Source organism: Ascaphus truei, chromosome 7 (assembly GCF_040206685.1).
Source record: "Ascaphus truei isolate aAscTru1 chromosome 7, aAscTru1.hap1, whole genome shotgun sequence".
In the NCBI taxonomy this organism is placed as follows: domain Eukaryota; kingdom Metazoa; phylum Chordata; class Amphibia; order Anura; family Ascaphidae; genus Ascaphus; species Ascaphus truei.
Genome location: NC_134489.1, coordinates 111,836,558 through 111,855,313, shown reverse-complemented (window position 1 = coordinate 111,855,313; position 18,756 = coordinate 111,836,558). Strand labels below are relative to the sequence as shown.

At 55.2% G+C, this 18,756-nt stretch overlaps 2 protein-coding genes and 1 long non-coding RNA gene across 6 annotated transcripts in view; 2 read left to right on the top strand and 1 right to left on the bottom strand.

The window, feature by feature from the left end:
- The window catches only part of LOC142499884 (protein mono-ADP-ribosyltransferase PARP14-like), a 60,282-nt gene extending 47,901 nt beyond the window's left edge, over nt 1–12,381 (top strand). For all 3 annotated transcript variants that reach the window (XM_075609913.1, XM_075609915.1, XM_075609914.1), the window contains exons 13-17: nt 4,013–4,219; nt 5,563–6,171; nt 7,759–7,892; nt 9,256–9,424; nt 11,670–12,381. In XM_075609913.1, coding sequence (XP_075466028.1) covers nt 4,013–4,219; nt 5,563–6,171; nt 7,759–7,892; nt 9,256–9,424; nt 11,670–11,959 — 1,409 coding nt within the window. In that variant the 3' untranslated portion in view covers nt 11,960–12,381. The remainder of the gene's footprint in view (nt 1–4,012; nt 4,220–5,562; nt 6,172–7,758; nt 7,893–9,255; nt 9,425–11,669) is intronic.
- Nucleotides 8,429–17,682, bottom strand: LOC142499888 (uncharacterized). The gene is made up of 2 exons (XR_012802773.1): nt 17,136–17,682; nt 8,429–9,598 (listed from the first exon to the last, which is right to left on the bottom strand). It is a non-coding gene; the product is annotated as an uncharacterized LOC142499888 (long non-coding RNA).
- Nucleotides 17,683–17,839: 157 nt separating this feature from the next.
- LMLN (leishmanolysin like peptidase) overlaps nt 17,840–18,756 on the top strand; it is a 28,590-nt gene continuing 27,673 nt past the window's right edge. The window contains exon 1 of one of the 2 annotated variants that reach the window (XM_075609919.1): nt 17,840–18,034. In XM_075609919.1, the coding sequence (XP_075466034.1) occupies nt 17,894–18,034 (141 nt within the window). In that variant the 5' untranslated portion in view covers nt 17,840–17,893. The remainder of the gene's footprint in view (nt 18,035–18,756) is intronic. The other variant, XM_075609920.1, reaches the window with a different exon arrangement.

Below are 18,756 nucleotides of genomic sequence, written 5' to 3'. Positions count from 1 at the left end.
CAGTGTTACTGTGTTACTGTGTTACTGTGTTACTGTGTTACTGTGTTACTGTGTTACTGTGTTACTGTGTTACTGTGTTACTGTGTTACTGTGTTACTGTGTCACTGTGTCACTGTGTCACTGTGTCACTGTGTCACTGTGTTACAGTGTTACAGTGTTACAGTGTTACTGTGTTACTGTGTTACTGTGTTACTGTGTTACTGTGTTACTGTGTTACTGTGTTACAGTGTTACAGTGTTACTGTGTTACAGTGTTACTGTGTTACTGTGTTACTGTGTTACTGTGTTACTGTGTTACTGTGTTACTGTGTTACTGTGTTACTGTGTTACTGTGTTACTGTGTTACTGTGTTACTGTGTTACTGTGTTACTGTGTTACTGTGTTACTGTGTTACTGTGTTACTGTGTCACTGTGCTTCTGTGCTACTGTGTTACAGTGTTACAGTGTTACTGTGTTACTGTGTTACTGTGTTACTGTGTTACTGTGTTACTGTGTTACTGTGTTACTGTGTTACTGTGTTACTGTGTTACTGTGTTACTGTGTTACTGTGTTACAGTGTTACAGTGTTACTGTGTTACTGTGTTACTGAGTTATAGTGTTACTGTGTTATAGTGTTACTGTGTTACTGTGTTACAGTGTTACTGTGTTACTGTGTTACAGTGTTACTGTGTGACAGTGTTACAGTGTTACATCCCCATCTCATCATTTCTAGTGACGTCGCTTTTCTATTTATGCTTCAAATACCCAGAGATATCGCACTGTACATGTCAAACCCTTTACAGCTTTTCCCCCCGCTCCTCCCTGTTCCCCCGCTCCCCTTCCACCCACCCTCTGCCTCTCCAAATGCCCTTATGCCCCCCCACACACACCCTCTACCCCTCCCTACCCACACACACACCCTCTCTCCCCCCCACACAAACACACACCCTCTCCTCCTTTCCCTCTCTCCCCCCCCATACACACCCTCCCACAACACACACCCTCTCTCACAATCACACACACCCTCACCCCCCCACGCACACATTCTCCCACCCCCCATACACACACCCTCTCCTCCCCATTTACACACACCCTTTCCCCTCACACATACACACACTACACTTCCCACACTCCCCACACATACCCTCTCCCCCCACACACACACTCTCCCCTCCTCTCCACCCACACACACACCCTCTCCTCACCCCACACACAAACCTCTCCCCACCCCCACACTCAAACACACCCTCTCCCCCCCCCCCCCACTCACACACCCTCTCCCCCTCCTTTCCCACACACAAACACCCTCCCCGACACACACCCTGTCCCCTCCAACACATACCCTCACACACTCTGTTCCCCCTTTACACACACCCTCACCCCCCACACACACACACACCCCACACACACACACCCTCTCCTCACCCCAAACACACCCTCTCCCCCCCACACACATACCCTCTCCCCCCCCCACACACTCTCACCCCCCCCCCCCACACACACACTCTCCACCCCCACACACACACACACACCCTTTCCTCCACCACACACACATCCTACCCTCACCCCACACACCCTCTCCCGCTCCCACACACACACTCTCCTCATCCCCCACACACACACATTCTCCCCCAACACACGCACTCTCCCTCTGCCCTCCTCTCCCCCCCACAAACACACCCTCTCCTCACCCCCCACACACACACACCCTCAACTCACCCCACACACACCCTCTCTCGTGTCCCACACACACCCTCTCCCCCTCCCCCCACACCCTCCCCTCACCCCACACCCTCTACCTCCACACACACACACACCCTTTCCTCCACCACACACACACCCTACCCTCACCCCACACACACTCTCCCACCCCACACACACTCACTCTCCCCCCCCCACACACACCCTCTCCCGCTCCCGCCCACACACTCTCCTCACCCCCCACACACACACCCTCTCCCCCAACACACACACTCTCCCTCTGCCCTCCTCTCCCCCCCACAAACACACCCTCTCCTCACCCCCCACACACACACACCCTCACCCCACACACACCCTCTCCCGTGTCCCACACACACCCTCTCCCCCCGCCACACACACCCTCCTCGCCACACACACACACTCTCCTCACCCCACACACACACACCGTCTCCTCACCCCACACACACCGTATCCTCACCCCACACACACACACCCTCTCCTCACCCCACACACACACCCTCTCCTCATCCCACACACACCCTCTCCCCCCCACACACAAACCCTCTCCCACCTAAAAAAAAAAACACCCTCTCCCTCCCACACACACCCTCTCCTCCACCACACACCCTCTCCCCCACCCCCCACACATACACCCTTTCCTCCCCCCACACACACCCTTCCCCCCCCACACACACCCTTCCCCCCACAGCCTCTCACCCCCCCCCCCGCGCACACACCCTCTCCCCCCACACCCCCTCCTGCACTACACACCCTCTGCCACCCCACATAGCCTCTCCCCCCCCCACACACCCTCTTCCCCCCACATAGCCTCTTCCCCCCCCCCCCCCCACACACACACGCAGGCACCCTTTCCCCTCCACACACCCTCTTTCCCCCCCCCCTTACACACACACGCAGGCACCCTTTCCCCTCCACACACCCTCTTCCCCCCCCCCCCCTTACACACACGCGCAGGCACCCTTTCCCCTCCACACACCCTCTTTCCCCCCCCCCTTACACACACACGCAGGCACCCTTTCCCCTCCACAAACCCTCTTTTCCCCCTCCCTTACACACACACGCAGGCACCCTTTCCCCTCCACAAACCCTCTTTCCCCCCCCCCCCTTACACACACACACGCAGGCACCCTTTCCCCTCCACACACCCTCTTCCCCTCCCCCCTTACACACACACGCAGGCACCCTTTCCCCTCCACACACCCTCTTTCCCCCCCCCCCCTTACACACACACGCAGGCACCCTTTCCCCTCCACAAACCCTCTTTTCCCCCCCCCTTACACACACGCGCAGGCACCCTTTCCCCTCCACACACCCTCTTTCCCCCCCCCTTACACACACACGCAGGCACCCTTTCCCCTCCGCACACCCTCTTTCCCCCCCCCCCCTTACACACACACGCAGGCACCCTTTCCCCTCCACACACCCTCTTCCCCCCCCCCCCCTTACACACACGCGCAGGCACCCTTTCCCCTCCACACACCCTCTTTCCCCCCCCCCTTACACACACACGCAGGCACCCTTTCCCCTCCACAAACCCTCTTTTCCCCCTCCCTTACACACACACGCAGGCACCCTTTCCCCTCCACAAACCCTCTTTCCCCCCCCCCCCTTACACACACACACGCAGGCACCCTTTCCCCTCCACACACCCTCTTCCCCTCCCCCCTTACACACACACGCAGGCACCCTTTCCCCTCCACACACCCTCTTTCCCCCCCCCCCTTACACACACACGCAGGCACCCTTTCCCCTCCACAAACCCTCTTTTCCCCCCCCTTACACACACGCGCAGGCACCCTTTCCCCTCCACACACCCTCTTTCCCCCCCCTTACACACACACGCAGGCACCCTTTCCCCTCCGCACACCCTCTTTCCCCCCCCCCCCTTACACACACACGCAGGCACCCTTTCCCCTCCACACACCCTCTTTCCCCCCCCCCCCCTTACACACACACGCAGGCACCCTTTCCCCTCCACACACCCTCTTTTCCCCCCCCCTTACACACACGCAGGCACCCTTTCCCCTCCACACACCCTCTTTCCCTCCCCCCTTACACACACACGCAGGCACCCTTTCCCCTCCACACACCCTCTTTCCCCCCCCCCTTACACACACACGCAGGCACCCTTTCCCCTCCACACACCCTCTTCCCTCCCCCCCCTTACACACACACGCAGGCACCCTTTCCCCTCCACACACCCTCTTCCCCCCCCACCCCCCCACACCCGGAGTGAACAGTTCTAATGTTATGAGGTGATAGTAATATATATTTCCGTGTTATGATCTCTGCATTCCCTCTTTCTGTACCAGGTGCGGGTAACGCGTCCCCCCCTGCAGTGGCTGACGCCATTTTAGACGCGGTGGAGGATTTTGCCAGTTCCAAATCTGCCCAGTGTGTGCAGACGGTGAAAGTCGTTATTTTCCAGCAGGCGATGCTGAACGACTTTTATCTGAGTATGAAGAAGAAGGAGGGAAGCTCGCTGCCTGTACCAGCATCGTTCTTTAGCAAACTCACCTGTAAGTGCTCATTGTAACAACGCTTCTAACGCACGGGCTTCAGCGTGGTGTGTAGGGTGCGGGGAAGTACTGAACCCACCAGCTTATTCACACACAATAGCTGAACCACTACACCACTCATCCTCCTCAATCAGAATTATTCTTCCATGTATGTAGATCTATAAATCCATGTCTGTACTAGTAACTTTGTATGTGTGTATATCTTCATTTATCTAGCGTCACCCAGGTACCTCCAGCAGTAACACACGGGTAATAATAATATAACACATATGGGGAATAAGCACTTCAGACATAAAAGTAACATTAGGAAAAGGAGTCCCTGCTCCGCAGAGCTTACAATCTAAGTGGTAAGTAGGGAGAATTTAGAGACAGTGGGAGGGAATTCTGGTAAGGGCGTCTGCAGGGGCCAAGGTCAGTGCATCCGAGATGTACAGTATCAGCCACGGAGCTACTCGTATGCTTCGTTAAAGAGATTAATTTTTAGATTGGTCTTAAAGGTGGATGGAGAGGGTGTTAGTCGGGTAATGAGGGGAAGGGCATTCCAGAGGTGCGGGGCAGTCAGTGAGAAAGGTTTTATGCAGGAGAGGGCTTTATATACAAAGGGGGAAGAGAGAAGACATCCTTGAGCAGAACGCAAGAGTCGGGCAGGTGTATAGCGGGAAATTAGGGCTGAGATGTAAGGACGAGCAGAAGAGGGTACAGCCTTAAAAGAAAGGAGAATTTTATAAGTAATACAAGATTTGATCGGAAGCCAGGAGAGGGATTTCATGAGGGGAGATGCTGAGACAGATCTAGGAAAGAGTAGAGTGATTCTGGCAGCAGCGTTTAGGATAGATTGTAGGGGAGACAGGTGAGAGGCAGGAAGGCCGGACAGCAGGAGGTTACAGTAATCGAGACGGGAGAGAATGAGGGTCTGTGTCAGAGTTTTAGCAGTAGAGCAACAGAAGAAAGGGCGACAACATTTGTATGACATCAGTAAAGGAAAGGCTACGCCCCGGCCCCTCTGGGGCTTCTCACTCACTTGCTCTGTATTAAGTTATAAAAAGGTTACAGAAGTACAAACTGGGAAAGGGGAGGGTCGCAGTCAGATTTCACAGGACATACAGTGCAGAAAAATGTATTATCAAAGCATTTAGCCAAAATGTGAGCGTGGGACTTTGGAGTGTAATTATTCGGCCCTGGGCCACACTGGACCCAACATTCCTAAGTACTGATTCCCATACACCGGGTCCTGGAATACGCAGATGCCCAGGAAGAAGGATGGTACCTACTAACTCTTGCACAGCAAATCAATGGAAGGATTATTATATCGCTAATCAATGTCTTCGCCCTTTTTTTCACAGCCTCGATAATCAATATGTTCAGCACAAATACTGAAGAATCCACAGAACCCACATTTTTCGAATTGAAAGACAACATTGAGCCGGCTATTTTCCACGTGTGCGGCCACAGCGGTGGAAGCGTGGCTAGTACTTTATCGTGGCTTAGAGATCTCATCCTGAAGGAGCAGGATGAGAACGTGATCTCGGACGAATGGATCGCGGATTGTGAAGAGCAGGAGCACCAGATGCTCTCCGAGCTTCAGAGGAGGCTCCAGGTCACCATCTCTTATGAATCTCTCGGTCCCACTATCAAAGTGTCCGGTCTGACCAGGGACGTCATGAAGGCGTCCAATGAAATCCTGGACATGGTAAAGAAAATCCGGGATAAGAAAACCGAGGAGCGCGAGGCCGAGCTCTGCAGCAACATAGTGCAGTGGCGATACCGGGACGGCACCGAGGCTGTTCCCTTCGACCGGATACCAAACATGGAGCTGGAGAAGGCCAAGAATGGGAACAAGTCAACCATTTCTGTGGCTATTAAAGGGAAACAATACACGGTTAATATGGAATTGAAATCTGCTATGGACAACAAGGGGAACAAAGTGGAGCTTGAACGAGTCCCCAAGCAGGGTAATTTAACTCTTTCTATTCCGCTATTATTTTTATCTAGGTTTGTCTGGCTCTTCCCTTCTGCGTGTTCCTGGGCTCTCCGCGTGTTGCTGGGCTCTCTCCACGTGTTGCTGGGCTCTCTCCGCGTGTTGCTGGTCTCTCTCCGCGTGTTGCTGGGCTCTCTCCGCGTGTTGCTGGGCGTGTTGCTGGGCTCTCTCCGCGTGTTGCTGGGCTCTCTCCGCGTGTTGCTGGGCTCTCTCCGCGTGTTGCTGGGCTCTCTCCGCGTGTTGCTGTGCACTCTCCGCGTGTTGCTGTGCGCTCTCCGCGTGTTGCTGGGCTCTCTCCGCGTGTTGCTGGTCTCTCTCCGCGTGTTGCTGGGCTCTCTCCGCGTGTTCCTGGGCTCTCAGCGTGTTCCTGGGCTCTCCACGTGTTCCTGGGCGTGTTGCTGGGCTCTCTCCGCGTGTTGCTGGGCTCTCTCCGCGTGTTGCTGGGCTCTCTCCGCGTGTTGCTGGGCTCTCTCCGCGTGTTCCTGGGCTCACAGCGTGTTCCTGGGCTCTCCACGTGTTCCTGGGCGTGTTGCTGGGCTCTCTCCGCGTGTTGCTGGGCTCTCTCCGCGTGTTGCTGGGCTCTCTCCGCGTGTTGCTGGGCTCTCTCCGTGTGTTGCTGGGCTCTCTCCGCGTGTTGCTGGGCTCTCTCCCCGTGTTGCTGGGCTCTCTCCGCGTGTTGCTGGGCTCTCTCCCCGTGTTGCTGGGCTCTCTCCGCGTGTTGCTGGGCTCTCTCCGCGTGTTGCTGGGCTCTCTCCGCGTGTTGCTGGGCTCTCTCCGCGTGTTGCTGGGCTCTCTCCGCGTGTTGCTGGGCTCTCTCCACGTGTTGCTGGGCTCTCTATACTATACAAGACACAGGCCTGGGGGATCTGTATGTAACAGGGATATGTACAGCAAGTAAACATGGACATTGAGACAAATGAATCCCTCCCCAGAAGAGCTTACAATCTATGTTGTATGTTGGGACTGGCAGAGATATGCTTGTAGTGTATCAGGAGAGGGTGGGTTATGTTAAGAAGCAGGATGGTTCAGTGAGGTGAAGCCTGACAGAGGAAAATGTCAGCCCACCCCCCAAATATAGGGGGGCTCAACTCCAGTCTTCAAGCCACCCCAACAGGTCAGGTTTTCAGGATATCCAAGCTTCAGCACAAGTGGCTCAATCAGAGGCTCAGTCGAAGACTTAGCGTCTGATTGAGCCACATGTGCTGAAGCAGGAACTGATTGAACCACCTGTGCTGAAGCAGGAATATCCTGAATACCTGACCTGTTTGGGTTGGCTTGAGGACTGGAGTTGAGCTCCCTGATCTAGTTAATGTGGAACCTACAGATTTAAGCAGAGAACAAGAGGCAAGCCGGGATATAAAGAGACCAGATCTGAGATATAAGTAGGTGCAGAAGTGCAGAGCGATGAGTAAGAGCAGGAACGTCCTGCAATGTTCCCCCCTGTGTTACCCTTACAATATCTGGGAGTCGGACGGGTTACTATCTGACTTCCGGCTGACGGGGAACGTGCTTCTAAACTCCATGCTGGGGAAGTGTCAGTGACTGAGCTTTTACTTCGCAGAAGGACAGGCGTTACCTGCACATTGGGACCAGATGACCGATCAGGTGAAGGTGGTTCCCCTGAATCCTGGGACACCGGAGTACACCGAAGTACAGGCGGAGTTTTTAAAAACGTGCGCTATGAAAATAATCCAGGTAATGACTTACTTTATACAAACACCTTTCATGAGACGATGCTATGCAGCGAATCCCCAGCAGAAGAGCATACGGATAAGGCGTTTACTACCTAACTAGCTGAAAGTACCCCGCGTTACTCGGGAAGTGTAACAAACCCAAAATACTGAGATTTATAAATGGATCATTTAATTTCGTAATGAAAGAAATCTATGTATTTTTATTCTATTGCTTTTGGGTAAACTATATTTTTGCTTTTTCCATCAGGCGCAAACAAATATAATTTAGTTTCTAGTTCCCGCTCTGGAGCATCCAACACAAAATTACCAATGTGCAGAACATGGATTTTCTAAATTCAGTCCAGCTATTTAAAAACCTGCAGAATTTGGTTACAATCAATGCAGTTTTGAAAGGTTTGGTCCGCCATCTTGATTCAAAATGGCATCCAATTGTTTCCAAACATAGACACAAACCTTCTCCTTGATCTCAGGAACCATCCTGCAAAATGTGGTTACGATATCTTAAGAGGCGTCCAAATGCATAGCGAACAGACAGACAACTTTCCAAAATATATTTATTTATAAAATGTTTTACCAGGGAGTAACGCAGTGAGAGTCACCTCTCGCTCTCACGCATGTCCTGGAGATATAATGACAAATAATACATGGTTTATTATATAGTAGGAGAGAAAAACGAAAGAAACAATTAGGCGCTATATTGAAGAGTTAATTATTAGATTACACAAAGAATTTCGTGTGCAATTACTAATTCAAATGAAGTGGATAGTGCTTTAAATATATAGGCAACGCCAGTGAAACACAATTTGTGAAAAAAACACAGTAATTAGTGCTCAGTGAAGTTGTGGTAGGAGAGGAGACGCCGGATCACGGACGGCGGTCGTGTGCAGCTATTCTGGGCATATTCGGTACAGTTCAGGCCATGGACTGTTTCTATCTATTTTTCGAGACTACCGCGATCTGAACCGATCGAGCTTTACAGCACAGACTCTCCGGGCTAAACACCTATTCCCCCCCAAAACCAAACAAAGGTTTGGAAAAGGCTGATTTTATTCGAAAAATGTGAGTCCCCATCTCATAGATACTGAAAGTTGTAACACTTCACAGTTACTTGTCATGTGATGACCATTGTGTTATTATATAGTAGATCTGTAATAAATACATCTATTTGTGATTTGATTCATCTGTATAATCTGATACAGGTGACATAGTTAGTGAATTCTGGACATCTGAAATGGGCAAAAAAGATTTGAAAAATGGCAAATCTAGGCATGCATCTCTGTGTATATACGGTATATATACTGTATATATATATATATATATATTTATATAGTGACATGACTTCCAGCTGTGTTCTGGTTTCATAGATTGAGAGGATACAAAACAAGCATCTCTGGCTGAACTACCAGATTAAGAAGCAGAGCATCGACTCCAAGAACCCAAGCAACGAGAAGCAGCTTTTCCACGGCACAGATCCTAACGCTATCAGCAACGTCAATCGCAACGGATTCAACCGCGGCTACGCTGGGAAGAACGGTGAGAGATGATCATTACTGAGAATTATCCAGGGATGGGCGAAAGTCAAAATTTGGTCCCCAAAATTCCGCTGATTATTTTGCCGAAATCCGTTCCACACGTTCATGCGTAACGATCCGAGCGGATCCGTTAGAACTCGCCGATGACTGCAATCTGGACGGAATTTTTTAGAATCTGCAGACCAGAGAAAGAGGAGTTATACGGAGCGGTTATATGGGGCAGTAGGAGGAGTTATAGGGAGCGGTTATATGGGGCAGTAGGAGGAGTTATACGGAGAGGTTATATGGGGTAATAGGAGGAAGTATAGGGAGCGGTTATATGGGGCAGTAGGAGGAGGTATAGGGAGCAGTTATATGGGGCAGTAGGAGGAAGTATAGGGAGAGGTTATATGGGTTAGTTGGAGGAGGTATACGGTGAAGTTATATGGAGCAGTAGGAGGAGGTATAGGGAGCAGTTATATGGTGTAGGAGGAGGTGTAGGGAGCGGTTATATTGTGTAGGAGGAGGTATAGGGAGCGGTTATATGGTGTAGGAGGAGGTATAGGGAGCAGTTATATGGTGTAGGAGGAGGTATAGGGAGCGGTTATATGGTGTAGGGGGAGGTATAGGGAGCGGTTATATGGTGTAGGAGGAGGTGTAGGGAGAGGATATATATTATAAATGTATCTAACTGTGCATGCAATGTCTTGTATATAATGTATTATACCCTGCTCACTTATGTAACTGTATTTGTAACCATGTATTATTTGTCATCATAACTCTGTGCCCAGGACACACATGAAAACGAGAGGTAACTCTCAGTGCATTACTTCCTGGTAACACATTTGATAAATAAATAAATAAATAATGTACGTGCAAAAAAAATGTGTTTAATACATGGTCAAAAGCGATCCAACGTTTCGGAGCCAACTCAGGGCCCCTTCTTCAGGGAGTGCACCTCCAGCGCTGTCTGCGCCTCCCTCCCTGATCCTTGGCTTTCGGTGATGTATTTTTTATACATTACTTTTGACCCGCACACTTGCCCATTGTGAGCTAATTAGTTTGTATATGGTGTGCTTTCTCCCCCTTTCTTGCACTCGCTCTCTATCCCCCCTCTGTGTCTCTCTCTCTCTCCCTCTCCCCCTCTCTCCCTCTCTCCCAGGAAGTAATACATTGAGAGTTACCTCTCGTTTTCAAGTATGTCCTGGGCACAGAGTTAAGACAAATAATACATGTTTACAGTTACATAAATGAGCAGGGTATACATTATATGCAAGACATTGCGTGCACAGTTAAAGATAATATATATTATAGGCGTACGAAACAGTTACAGACCAGATTAAAATGTGAGACAGCCTTAGATTTTAAATAACTTAGACTGGTGGCGGCTGTGAGAGTCTCCGGTAGATTGTTCCAGTTGTGGGGTGCACGGTAAGAGAAGGAGGAGCGGCCGGATACTTTGTTGAGCCTTGAGACCATGAACAGTCTTTTGGAGTCTAATCTCAGGTGATAGGTGCTGAATGTGGTAGGGGTGAGGAGCTTGTTGAGATAGCTGGGTAGCTTGCCCATAAATAATTTAAAGGTAAGACAGGAAAGGTGAACTTTGCGCCTAGACTCTAGTGATGACCAATCTAGTTCTTTGAGCATTTCGCAGTGATGTGTGCTGTATTTGCATTGGAGAACAAAACGACAAATTGAATTGTAGAGGGTGTCAAGTTTGCTAAGGTGGGTTTGAGGTGCCGAGCCATATACTATGTCTCCATAGTCAATAATTGGCATTAGCATCTGCTGTGCGATACGTTTTCTGACCAGGAGATTTAGGGAGGATTTGTTCCTGTAAAGTACCCCTAGTTTGGCATAGGTCTTGGTTGTCAGGGTATTAATGTGCATCCCGAATGTTAAGTGGGAGTCAAACCATATGCCCAGGTATTTAAAACTAGTGACAGGGGTTATGGTGGTGTTAGCGTTGGTTCTAATCTGCAGCTCAGTCACTGGAAACTTTAAAAATTTAGTCTTTGTCCCAAATACCATTGTTACAGTTTTGTCAGTGTTTAAAAACAGTTTGTTTTGGGAAATCCAGTTTTCGAGTCTGGAAAAAAAATTAAAAAAAAAATATATATATATATATATATATATATATATATATATATATATATATATATATATATACCGTACATATGCTTTTCAATACGCTGCCCCTCAGGCAGGAAAGGAATGAAACGTTTTCCAATTAAATAAGATTGTTCTTCTCTTTCTCTGACCCGTAGCTGCAATGTATGGAAACGGGACATACTTTGCCATTAGTGCCAATTACTCGGCGCACGACACATACTCCAGACCTGATGGGAAGGGACACAAGTTCATGTACCTGACACGGGTACTCACAGGCGCCTCTTGTGACGGGAAGCAAGGAATGATCGCACCTCCACCCAAAAATGCAACCGATCCCACGGACCTGTGTGACAGTGTGACTGATAACACAGCACAACCTTCAATGTATGTGATATTCAATGACATCCAGGCCTATCCCGAATATCTCATCACCTTCACAAAGTGACCGGGAGAAACGTGGTGTATCATGGGAGGGGGCACGTTATTACCCCCCCCTAGCACTGCTCTGGGAACGGTGCAAGGAGATCTGCCTAATGTTATTTATGCAGTATGTACTCGGATGTGTGTAAGCCTGATAGGCTGCGCTGGTGCTGGTAGCGGTAGCGCTGGTGCCGGTAGCGGTAGCGCTGTGCCACACTATAGAACTCTTCAAGCAGTACGTTTGGTGGATAATGCTCCTGCAGGGAATATTAATATGTGATTGCACGTTGTGACGAAGATTGGAAGATGTTTAAAATGCCACTTTCAGGAATGCTCACTTTGCCTCTACTTGTTATAAAAGATATAATCACCTTTTCTACTGTCCGATGAAGATGCTTTGTGTGCACAAATAAAGAACTTTACAATAAAGTCTATTATTTACCTTTGGATTTCATTGAATAATTTCGTCAACGAAGCTGACACAGTGACATCACTATGCGTGAGGCTGACACAGTGACATCACTATGCGCGAGGCTGACACAGTGACATCACTATGCGTGAGGCTGACACAGTGACATCACTATGCGTGAGGCTGACACAGTGACATCATTATGAGCGAGGCTTACACAGTGACATCACTATGCGTGAGACTGACACAGTGACATCATTATGAGCGAGGCTGACACAGTGACATCACTATGCGTGAGGCTGACACAGTGACATTGAAGATAGGATGATTTCAAGCCTAAATATTAATTATGCTATATTCTCTAGATACATGTATTCAGCATGTAACTGGTTAAAATAAGTAATTTAGTATTAAGTTAGAAATTATATTGGAAAATAATAAGTTGCCTCTGCAAAGATAAGAAGTTAAATAAACTCAAGACAGCCAGGTGTAGAAATGTTTGCAGAGTTGTAACAGTTTGGATTCAAAGGTTAGTTAAATACTTAGAAAGACAATACAATAGAGATAGGTCTTAAAAGCTTAGGAACATATAATTAACAATAGTTACTTAGTGACACAACAGAGAGGTTCTTTTAAATCAAAGTCAATTAAGAAACTGTTCTAATGTTAATTATTGACTAAGAACATTTTGGCTGACACTGAGAAACCCGGGATTGCTATGTTTAGACTGGCTAAGGAAATGAATAAAGATTGCATTTGGAATTATAGAATTCAGAATCATTTAACATCCAAACTAAGAACAACCAAGCAAATAATTCTCCCTCTATAACTACATGCTATGCCAAGCTAAGGATTCCTTCCCACCCACGGTGCGGGGATTCCTTCCCACCCACGGTGCAGGGGTTCCTTCCCACCCACGGTGCGGGGGTTCCTTCCCACCCACGGTGCGGGGATTCCTTCCCACCCACGGTGCGGGGATTCCTTCCCACCCACGGTGCGGGGGTTCCTTCCCACCCACGGTGCGGGGGTTCCTTCCCACCCACGGTGCGGGGGTTCCTTCCCACCCACGGTGCGGGGGTTCCTTCCCACCCACGGTGCGGGGTTCCTTCCCACCCACGGTGCGGGGGTTCCTTCCCACCCACGGTGCGGGGATTCCTTCCCACCCACGGTGCGGGGATTCCTTCCCACCCACGGTGCGGGGCTTCCTTCCCATCCCGGTGCGGGGGTTCCTTCCCACCCACCCACGGTGCGGGGATACCTTCCCACCCACCCACGGTGCGGGTATTCCTTCCCACCCACGGTGCGGGTATTCCTTCCCACCCACGGTGCGGGGGTTCCTTCCCACCCCCGGTGCGGGGGTTCCTTCCCACCCACGGTGCGGGGGTTCCTTCCCACCCACCCACGGTGCGGGGCTTCCTTCCCATCCCGGTGCGGGGGTTCCTTCCCACCCACCCACGGTGCGGGGATACCTTCCCACCCACCCACGGTGCGGGTATTCCTTCCCACCCACGGTGCGGGGGTTCCTTCCCACCCACAATGCGGGGGTTCCTTCCCACCCACGGTGCGGGGATTCCTTCCCACCCACGGTGCGGGGATTCCTTCCCACCCACGGTGCGGGGATTCCTTCCCACCCACCCACGGTGCGGGGGTTCCTTCCCTCCCACGGTGCGGGGGTTCCTTCCCACCCACGGTGCGGGGGTTCCTTCCCACCCACCCACGGTGCGCGGGTTCCTTCCCTCCCACGGTGCGGGGGTTCCTTCCCACCCACGGTGCGGGGATTCCTTCCCACCCACCCACGGTGCGGGGGTTCCTTCCCACCCACGGTGCGGGGGTTCCTTCCCACCCACGGTGCGGGGATTCCTTCCCACCCACGGTGCGGGGGTTCCTTCCCACCCACGGTGCGGGGATTCCTTCCCACCCACCCACGGTGCGGGGATTCCTTCCCACCCACGGTGCGGGGATTCCTTCCCACCCACGGTGCGGGGATTCCTTCCCACCCACGGTGCGGGGAATCCTTCCCACCCACCCACGGTGCGGGGGTTCCTTCCCACCCACGGTGCGGGGGTTCCTTCCCACCCACGGTGCGGGGATTCCTTCCCACCCACGGTGCGGGGGTTCCTTCCCACCCACCCACGGTGCGGGGGTTCCTTCCCTCCCACGGTGCGGGGGTTCCTTCCCACCCACGGTGCGGGGATTCCTTCCCACCCACGGTGCGGGGATTCCTTCCCACCCACGGTGCGGGGGTTCCTTCCCACCCACCCACGGTGCGGGGGTTCCATCCCACCCACGGTGCGGGGGTTCCTTCCCTCCCACGGTGCGGGGGTTCCTTCCCACCCACGGTGCGGGGATTCCTTCCCACCCACGGTGCGGGGATTCCTTCCCACCCACGGTGTGGGGATTCCTTCCCACCCACGGTGCGGGGATTCCTTCCCACCCACCCACGGTGCGGGGGTTCCTTCCCACCCACGGTGCGGGGATTCCTTCCCACCCACGGTGCGGGGGTTCCTTCCCACCCACGGTGCGGGGGTTCCTTCCCACCCACGGTGCGGGGATTCCTTCCCACCCACGGTGCGGGGGTTCCTTCCCACCCACGGTGCGGGGATTCCTTCCCACCCACGGTGCGGGGATTCCTTCCCACCCACGGTGCGGGGGTTCCTTCCCACCCACGGTGCGGGGGTTCCTTCCCACCCACGGTGCGGGGGTTCCTTCCCACCCACGGTGCGGGGGTTCCTTCCCACCCACGATGCGGGGGTTCCTTCCCACCCACGGTGCGGGGATTCCTTCCCACCCACGGTGCGGGGGTTCCTTCCCACCCACGGTGCGGGGATTCCTTCCCACCCACGGTGCGGGGGTTCCTTCCCTCCCGCGGTGCGAGGATTCCTTCCCACCCACCCACGGTGCGGGGATTCCTTCCCACCCACGGTGCGGGGGTTCCTTCCCACCCACGGTGCGGGGATTCCTTCCCACCCACGGTGCGGGGGTTCCTTCCCTCCCGCGGTGCGAGGATTCCTTCCCACCCACTCACGGTGCGGGGGTTCCTTCCCACCCACGGTGCGGGGATTCCTTCCCACCCACGGTGCGGGGATTCCTTCCCACCCCCGGTGCGGGGGTTCCTTCCCACCCACGGTGCGGGGGTTCCTTCCCACCCACGGTGCGGGGGTTCCTTCCCACCCACGGTGCGGGGATTCCTTCCCACCCACGGTGCGGGGGTTCCTTCACACCCACCCACGGTGCGGGGATTCCTTCCCACCCACGGTGCGGGGGTTCCTTCCCACCCACGGTGCGGGGGTTCCTTCCCACCCACGGTGCGGGGGTTCCTTCCCACCCACGGTGCGGGGGTTCCTTCCCACCCACGGTGCGGGGGTTCCTTCCCACCCACCCACGGTGCGGGGGTTCCTTCCCACCCACGGTGCGGGGGTTCCATCCCACCCACGGTGCGGGGGTTCCTTCCCTCCCACGGTGCGGGGGTTCCTTCCCACCCACGGTGCGGGGGTTCCTTCCCACCCACGTTGCGGGGGTTCCTTCCCTCCCACGGTGCGGGGGTTCCTTCCCACCCACGGTGCGGGGGTTCCTTCCCACCCACGGTGCGGGGGTTCCTTCCCTCCCACGGTGCGGGGGTTCCTTCCCACCCACGGAGCGGGGATTCCTTCCCACCCACGCTGCGAGGATTCCTTCCCACCCACCCACGGTGCGGGGGTTCCTTCCCACCCACGGTGCCGGGATTCCTTACCACCCACGGTGCGGGGATTCCTTCCCACCCCCGGTGCGGGGGTTCCTTCCCACCCACGGTGCGGGGATTCCTTCCCACCCACGGTGAGGGGGTTCCTTCCCACCCACGGTGCGGGGATTCCTTCCCACCCACGGTGCGGGGATTCCTTCCCACCCACGTTGCGGGGGTTCCTTCCCTCCCACGGTGCGGGGGTTCCTTCCCACCCACGGTGCGGGGGTTCCTTCCCACCCACGGTGCGGGGGTTCCTTCCCACCCACGGTGCGGGGGTTCCTTCCCACCCACGGTGCGGGGGTTCCTTCCCACCCACGGTGCGGGGATTCCTTCCCACCCACGGTGCGGGGATTCCTTCCCACCCACCCACGGTGCGGGGGTTCCTTCCCACCCACCCACGGTGCGGGGATTCCTTCCCACCCACGGTGCGGGGATTCCTTCCCACCCACGGTGCGGGGGTTCCTTCCCACCCACGGTGCGGGGGTTCCATCCCACCCACGGTGCGGGGGTTCCTTCCCACCCAGGGTTCCTTCCCTCCCACGGTGCGGGGGTTCCTTCCCACCCACGGTGCGGGGGTTCCTTCCCACCCACGGTGCGGGGGTTCCTTCCCTCCCACGGTGCGGGGGTTCCTTCCCACCCACGGTGCGGGGGTTCCTTCCCACCCACGGTGCGGGGGTTCCTTCCCACCCACGGTGCGGGGATTCCTTCCCACCCACCCACGGTGCGAAGATTCCTTCCCACCCACCCACGGTGCGGGGGTTCCTTCCCTCCCACGGTGCGGGGATTCCTTCCCTCCCACGGTGCGGGGGTTCCTCCCCACCCACGGTGCGGGGGTTCCTTCCCACCCACGGAGCGGGGATTCCTTCCCACCCACGGTGCGGGGGTTCCTTCCCACCCACGGTGCGGGGATTCCTTCCCACCCACGGTGCGGGGGTTCCTTCCCACCCACGGTGCGGGGGTTCCTTCCCACCCACGGTGCGGGGGTTCCTTCCACGCTGACATTGTTCTATGTGTAATGTGCGTGTTTACAGATGTGTTCTATGTGATGACGTGTTTATAATGGGTACTGACTCCGGCGTTCTTCTTGCGCTCCCTTTCCATGGGTATGAATCCGGCCTCAGTACCCGGAGCTGCTGTCCCGCATCGCCAAGATGCGCCTTGTACCTTATACAGGGTGAGGCTCAAATAGCCAGAGCTCTCTGAGAGAACAGCCTCTCCCATTGGTCAGCACACGGCGGCCACTCCCATTGGTCAGCACACGGCGGCCTCTCCCATTGGTCAGCACACGGCAGCCTCTCTCTCTCATTGGTCAGCACACAGCAGCCTCTCTCATTGGTCAGCACACAACAGCCTCTCATAGGTCAGAACACGGCGGCCTCTCTCATTGGTCAGCACACAGCAGCCTCTCATTGGTCAGCACACGGCGGCCTCTCTCATTGGTCAGCACACGGCAGCCTCTCTCATTGGTCAGCACACGGCAGCCTTTCTCATTGGTCAAAACACGGCAGCTTCTCTCATTGGTCAGCACACGGCGGCCTGTCTCATTGGTCAGCACACGGCAGCCTCTCATTGGTCAGCACACGACTGCCTCTCTCATTGGTCAGCACACGGCTGCCTCTCTCTCATTGGTCAGCACACGGCGGCCTCTCTCATTGGTCAGCACACGGCTGCCTCTCTCATTGGTCAGCACACGGCTGCCTCTCTCTCATTGGTCAGCACACGGCGGCCTCTCTCTCATTGGCGCCTCCGCTTTTCGTGACGTCACGTTACCCTGGTAACTGCAGATCCTCCCCGGTGACGTCGCCCTGGTAACCCCGGGCTGGGGGAAGATGGCGGCCGGGGAGAGCCGCGGTGGGGCCCGGGCCTCCACCCCCCCGGCCTGTGTCATTGCGCTCGGGGCCCTGGTCATCCTGTCCTGCCGCCCGGCTGCCTGTGCTACCTGCAAGCACCGAGCGCCGGGGCCCGAGGAGGTGACAGGGGGAGGCCAGTGAGAGAAAGGGGGAGAGGGGCCAGTGAGAGAAGGAGGGAGAGGGGCCAGTGAGAGAAGGAGGGAGAGGGGCCAGTGAGAGGGAGAGGGGCCAGGGGGAGAGGGGCCAGTGAGAGAAAGGGGGAGAGGGGCCAGTGAGAGAAAGGGGGAGAGGGGCCAGTGAGAGAAAGCGGGAGAGGGGCAGTGAGAGAAGGGGGGGGGTTTGGAAGAGGGGGGTGGTGGAAGAGGGGCCGGGGGGTGCTGGAAGAGGGGCCGGGGGGGGTGGTGGAAGAGGGGCCGGCGGGGGTGGTGGAAGAGGGGCCGGGGGGGGGGGGGTGGAAGAGGGGCCGGGGGGGGGGGGGTGGAAGAGGGGCCGGGGGGGGGGGGGGGGTGGAAGAGGGGCCGGGGGGGGGGGGGGGGTGGTGGAAGAGGGGCCGGGGGGGGGGGTGGTGGAAGAGGGGCCGGGGGGGGGGGGTGGTGGAAGAGGGGCCGGGGGGGGGGGGGGGGTGGTGGAAGAGGGGCCGGGGGGGGGGGGGGGGTGGTGGAAGAGGGGCCGGGGGGGGGGGGGTGGTGGAAGAGGGGCCGGGGGGGGGGGGGGGTGGTGGAAGAGGGGCCGGGGGGGGGGGGGGTGGTGGAAGAGGGGCCGGGGGGGGGGGGGGGTGGAAGAGGGGCCGGGGGGGGGGGGGTGGAAGAGGGGCCGGGGGGGGGGGGGGTGGAAGAGGGGCC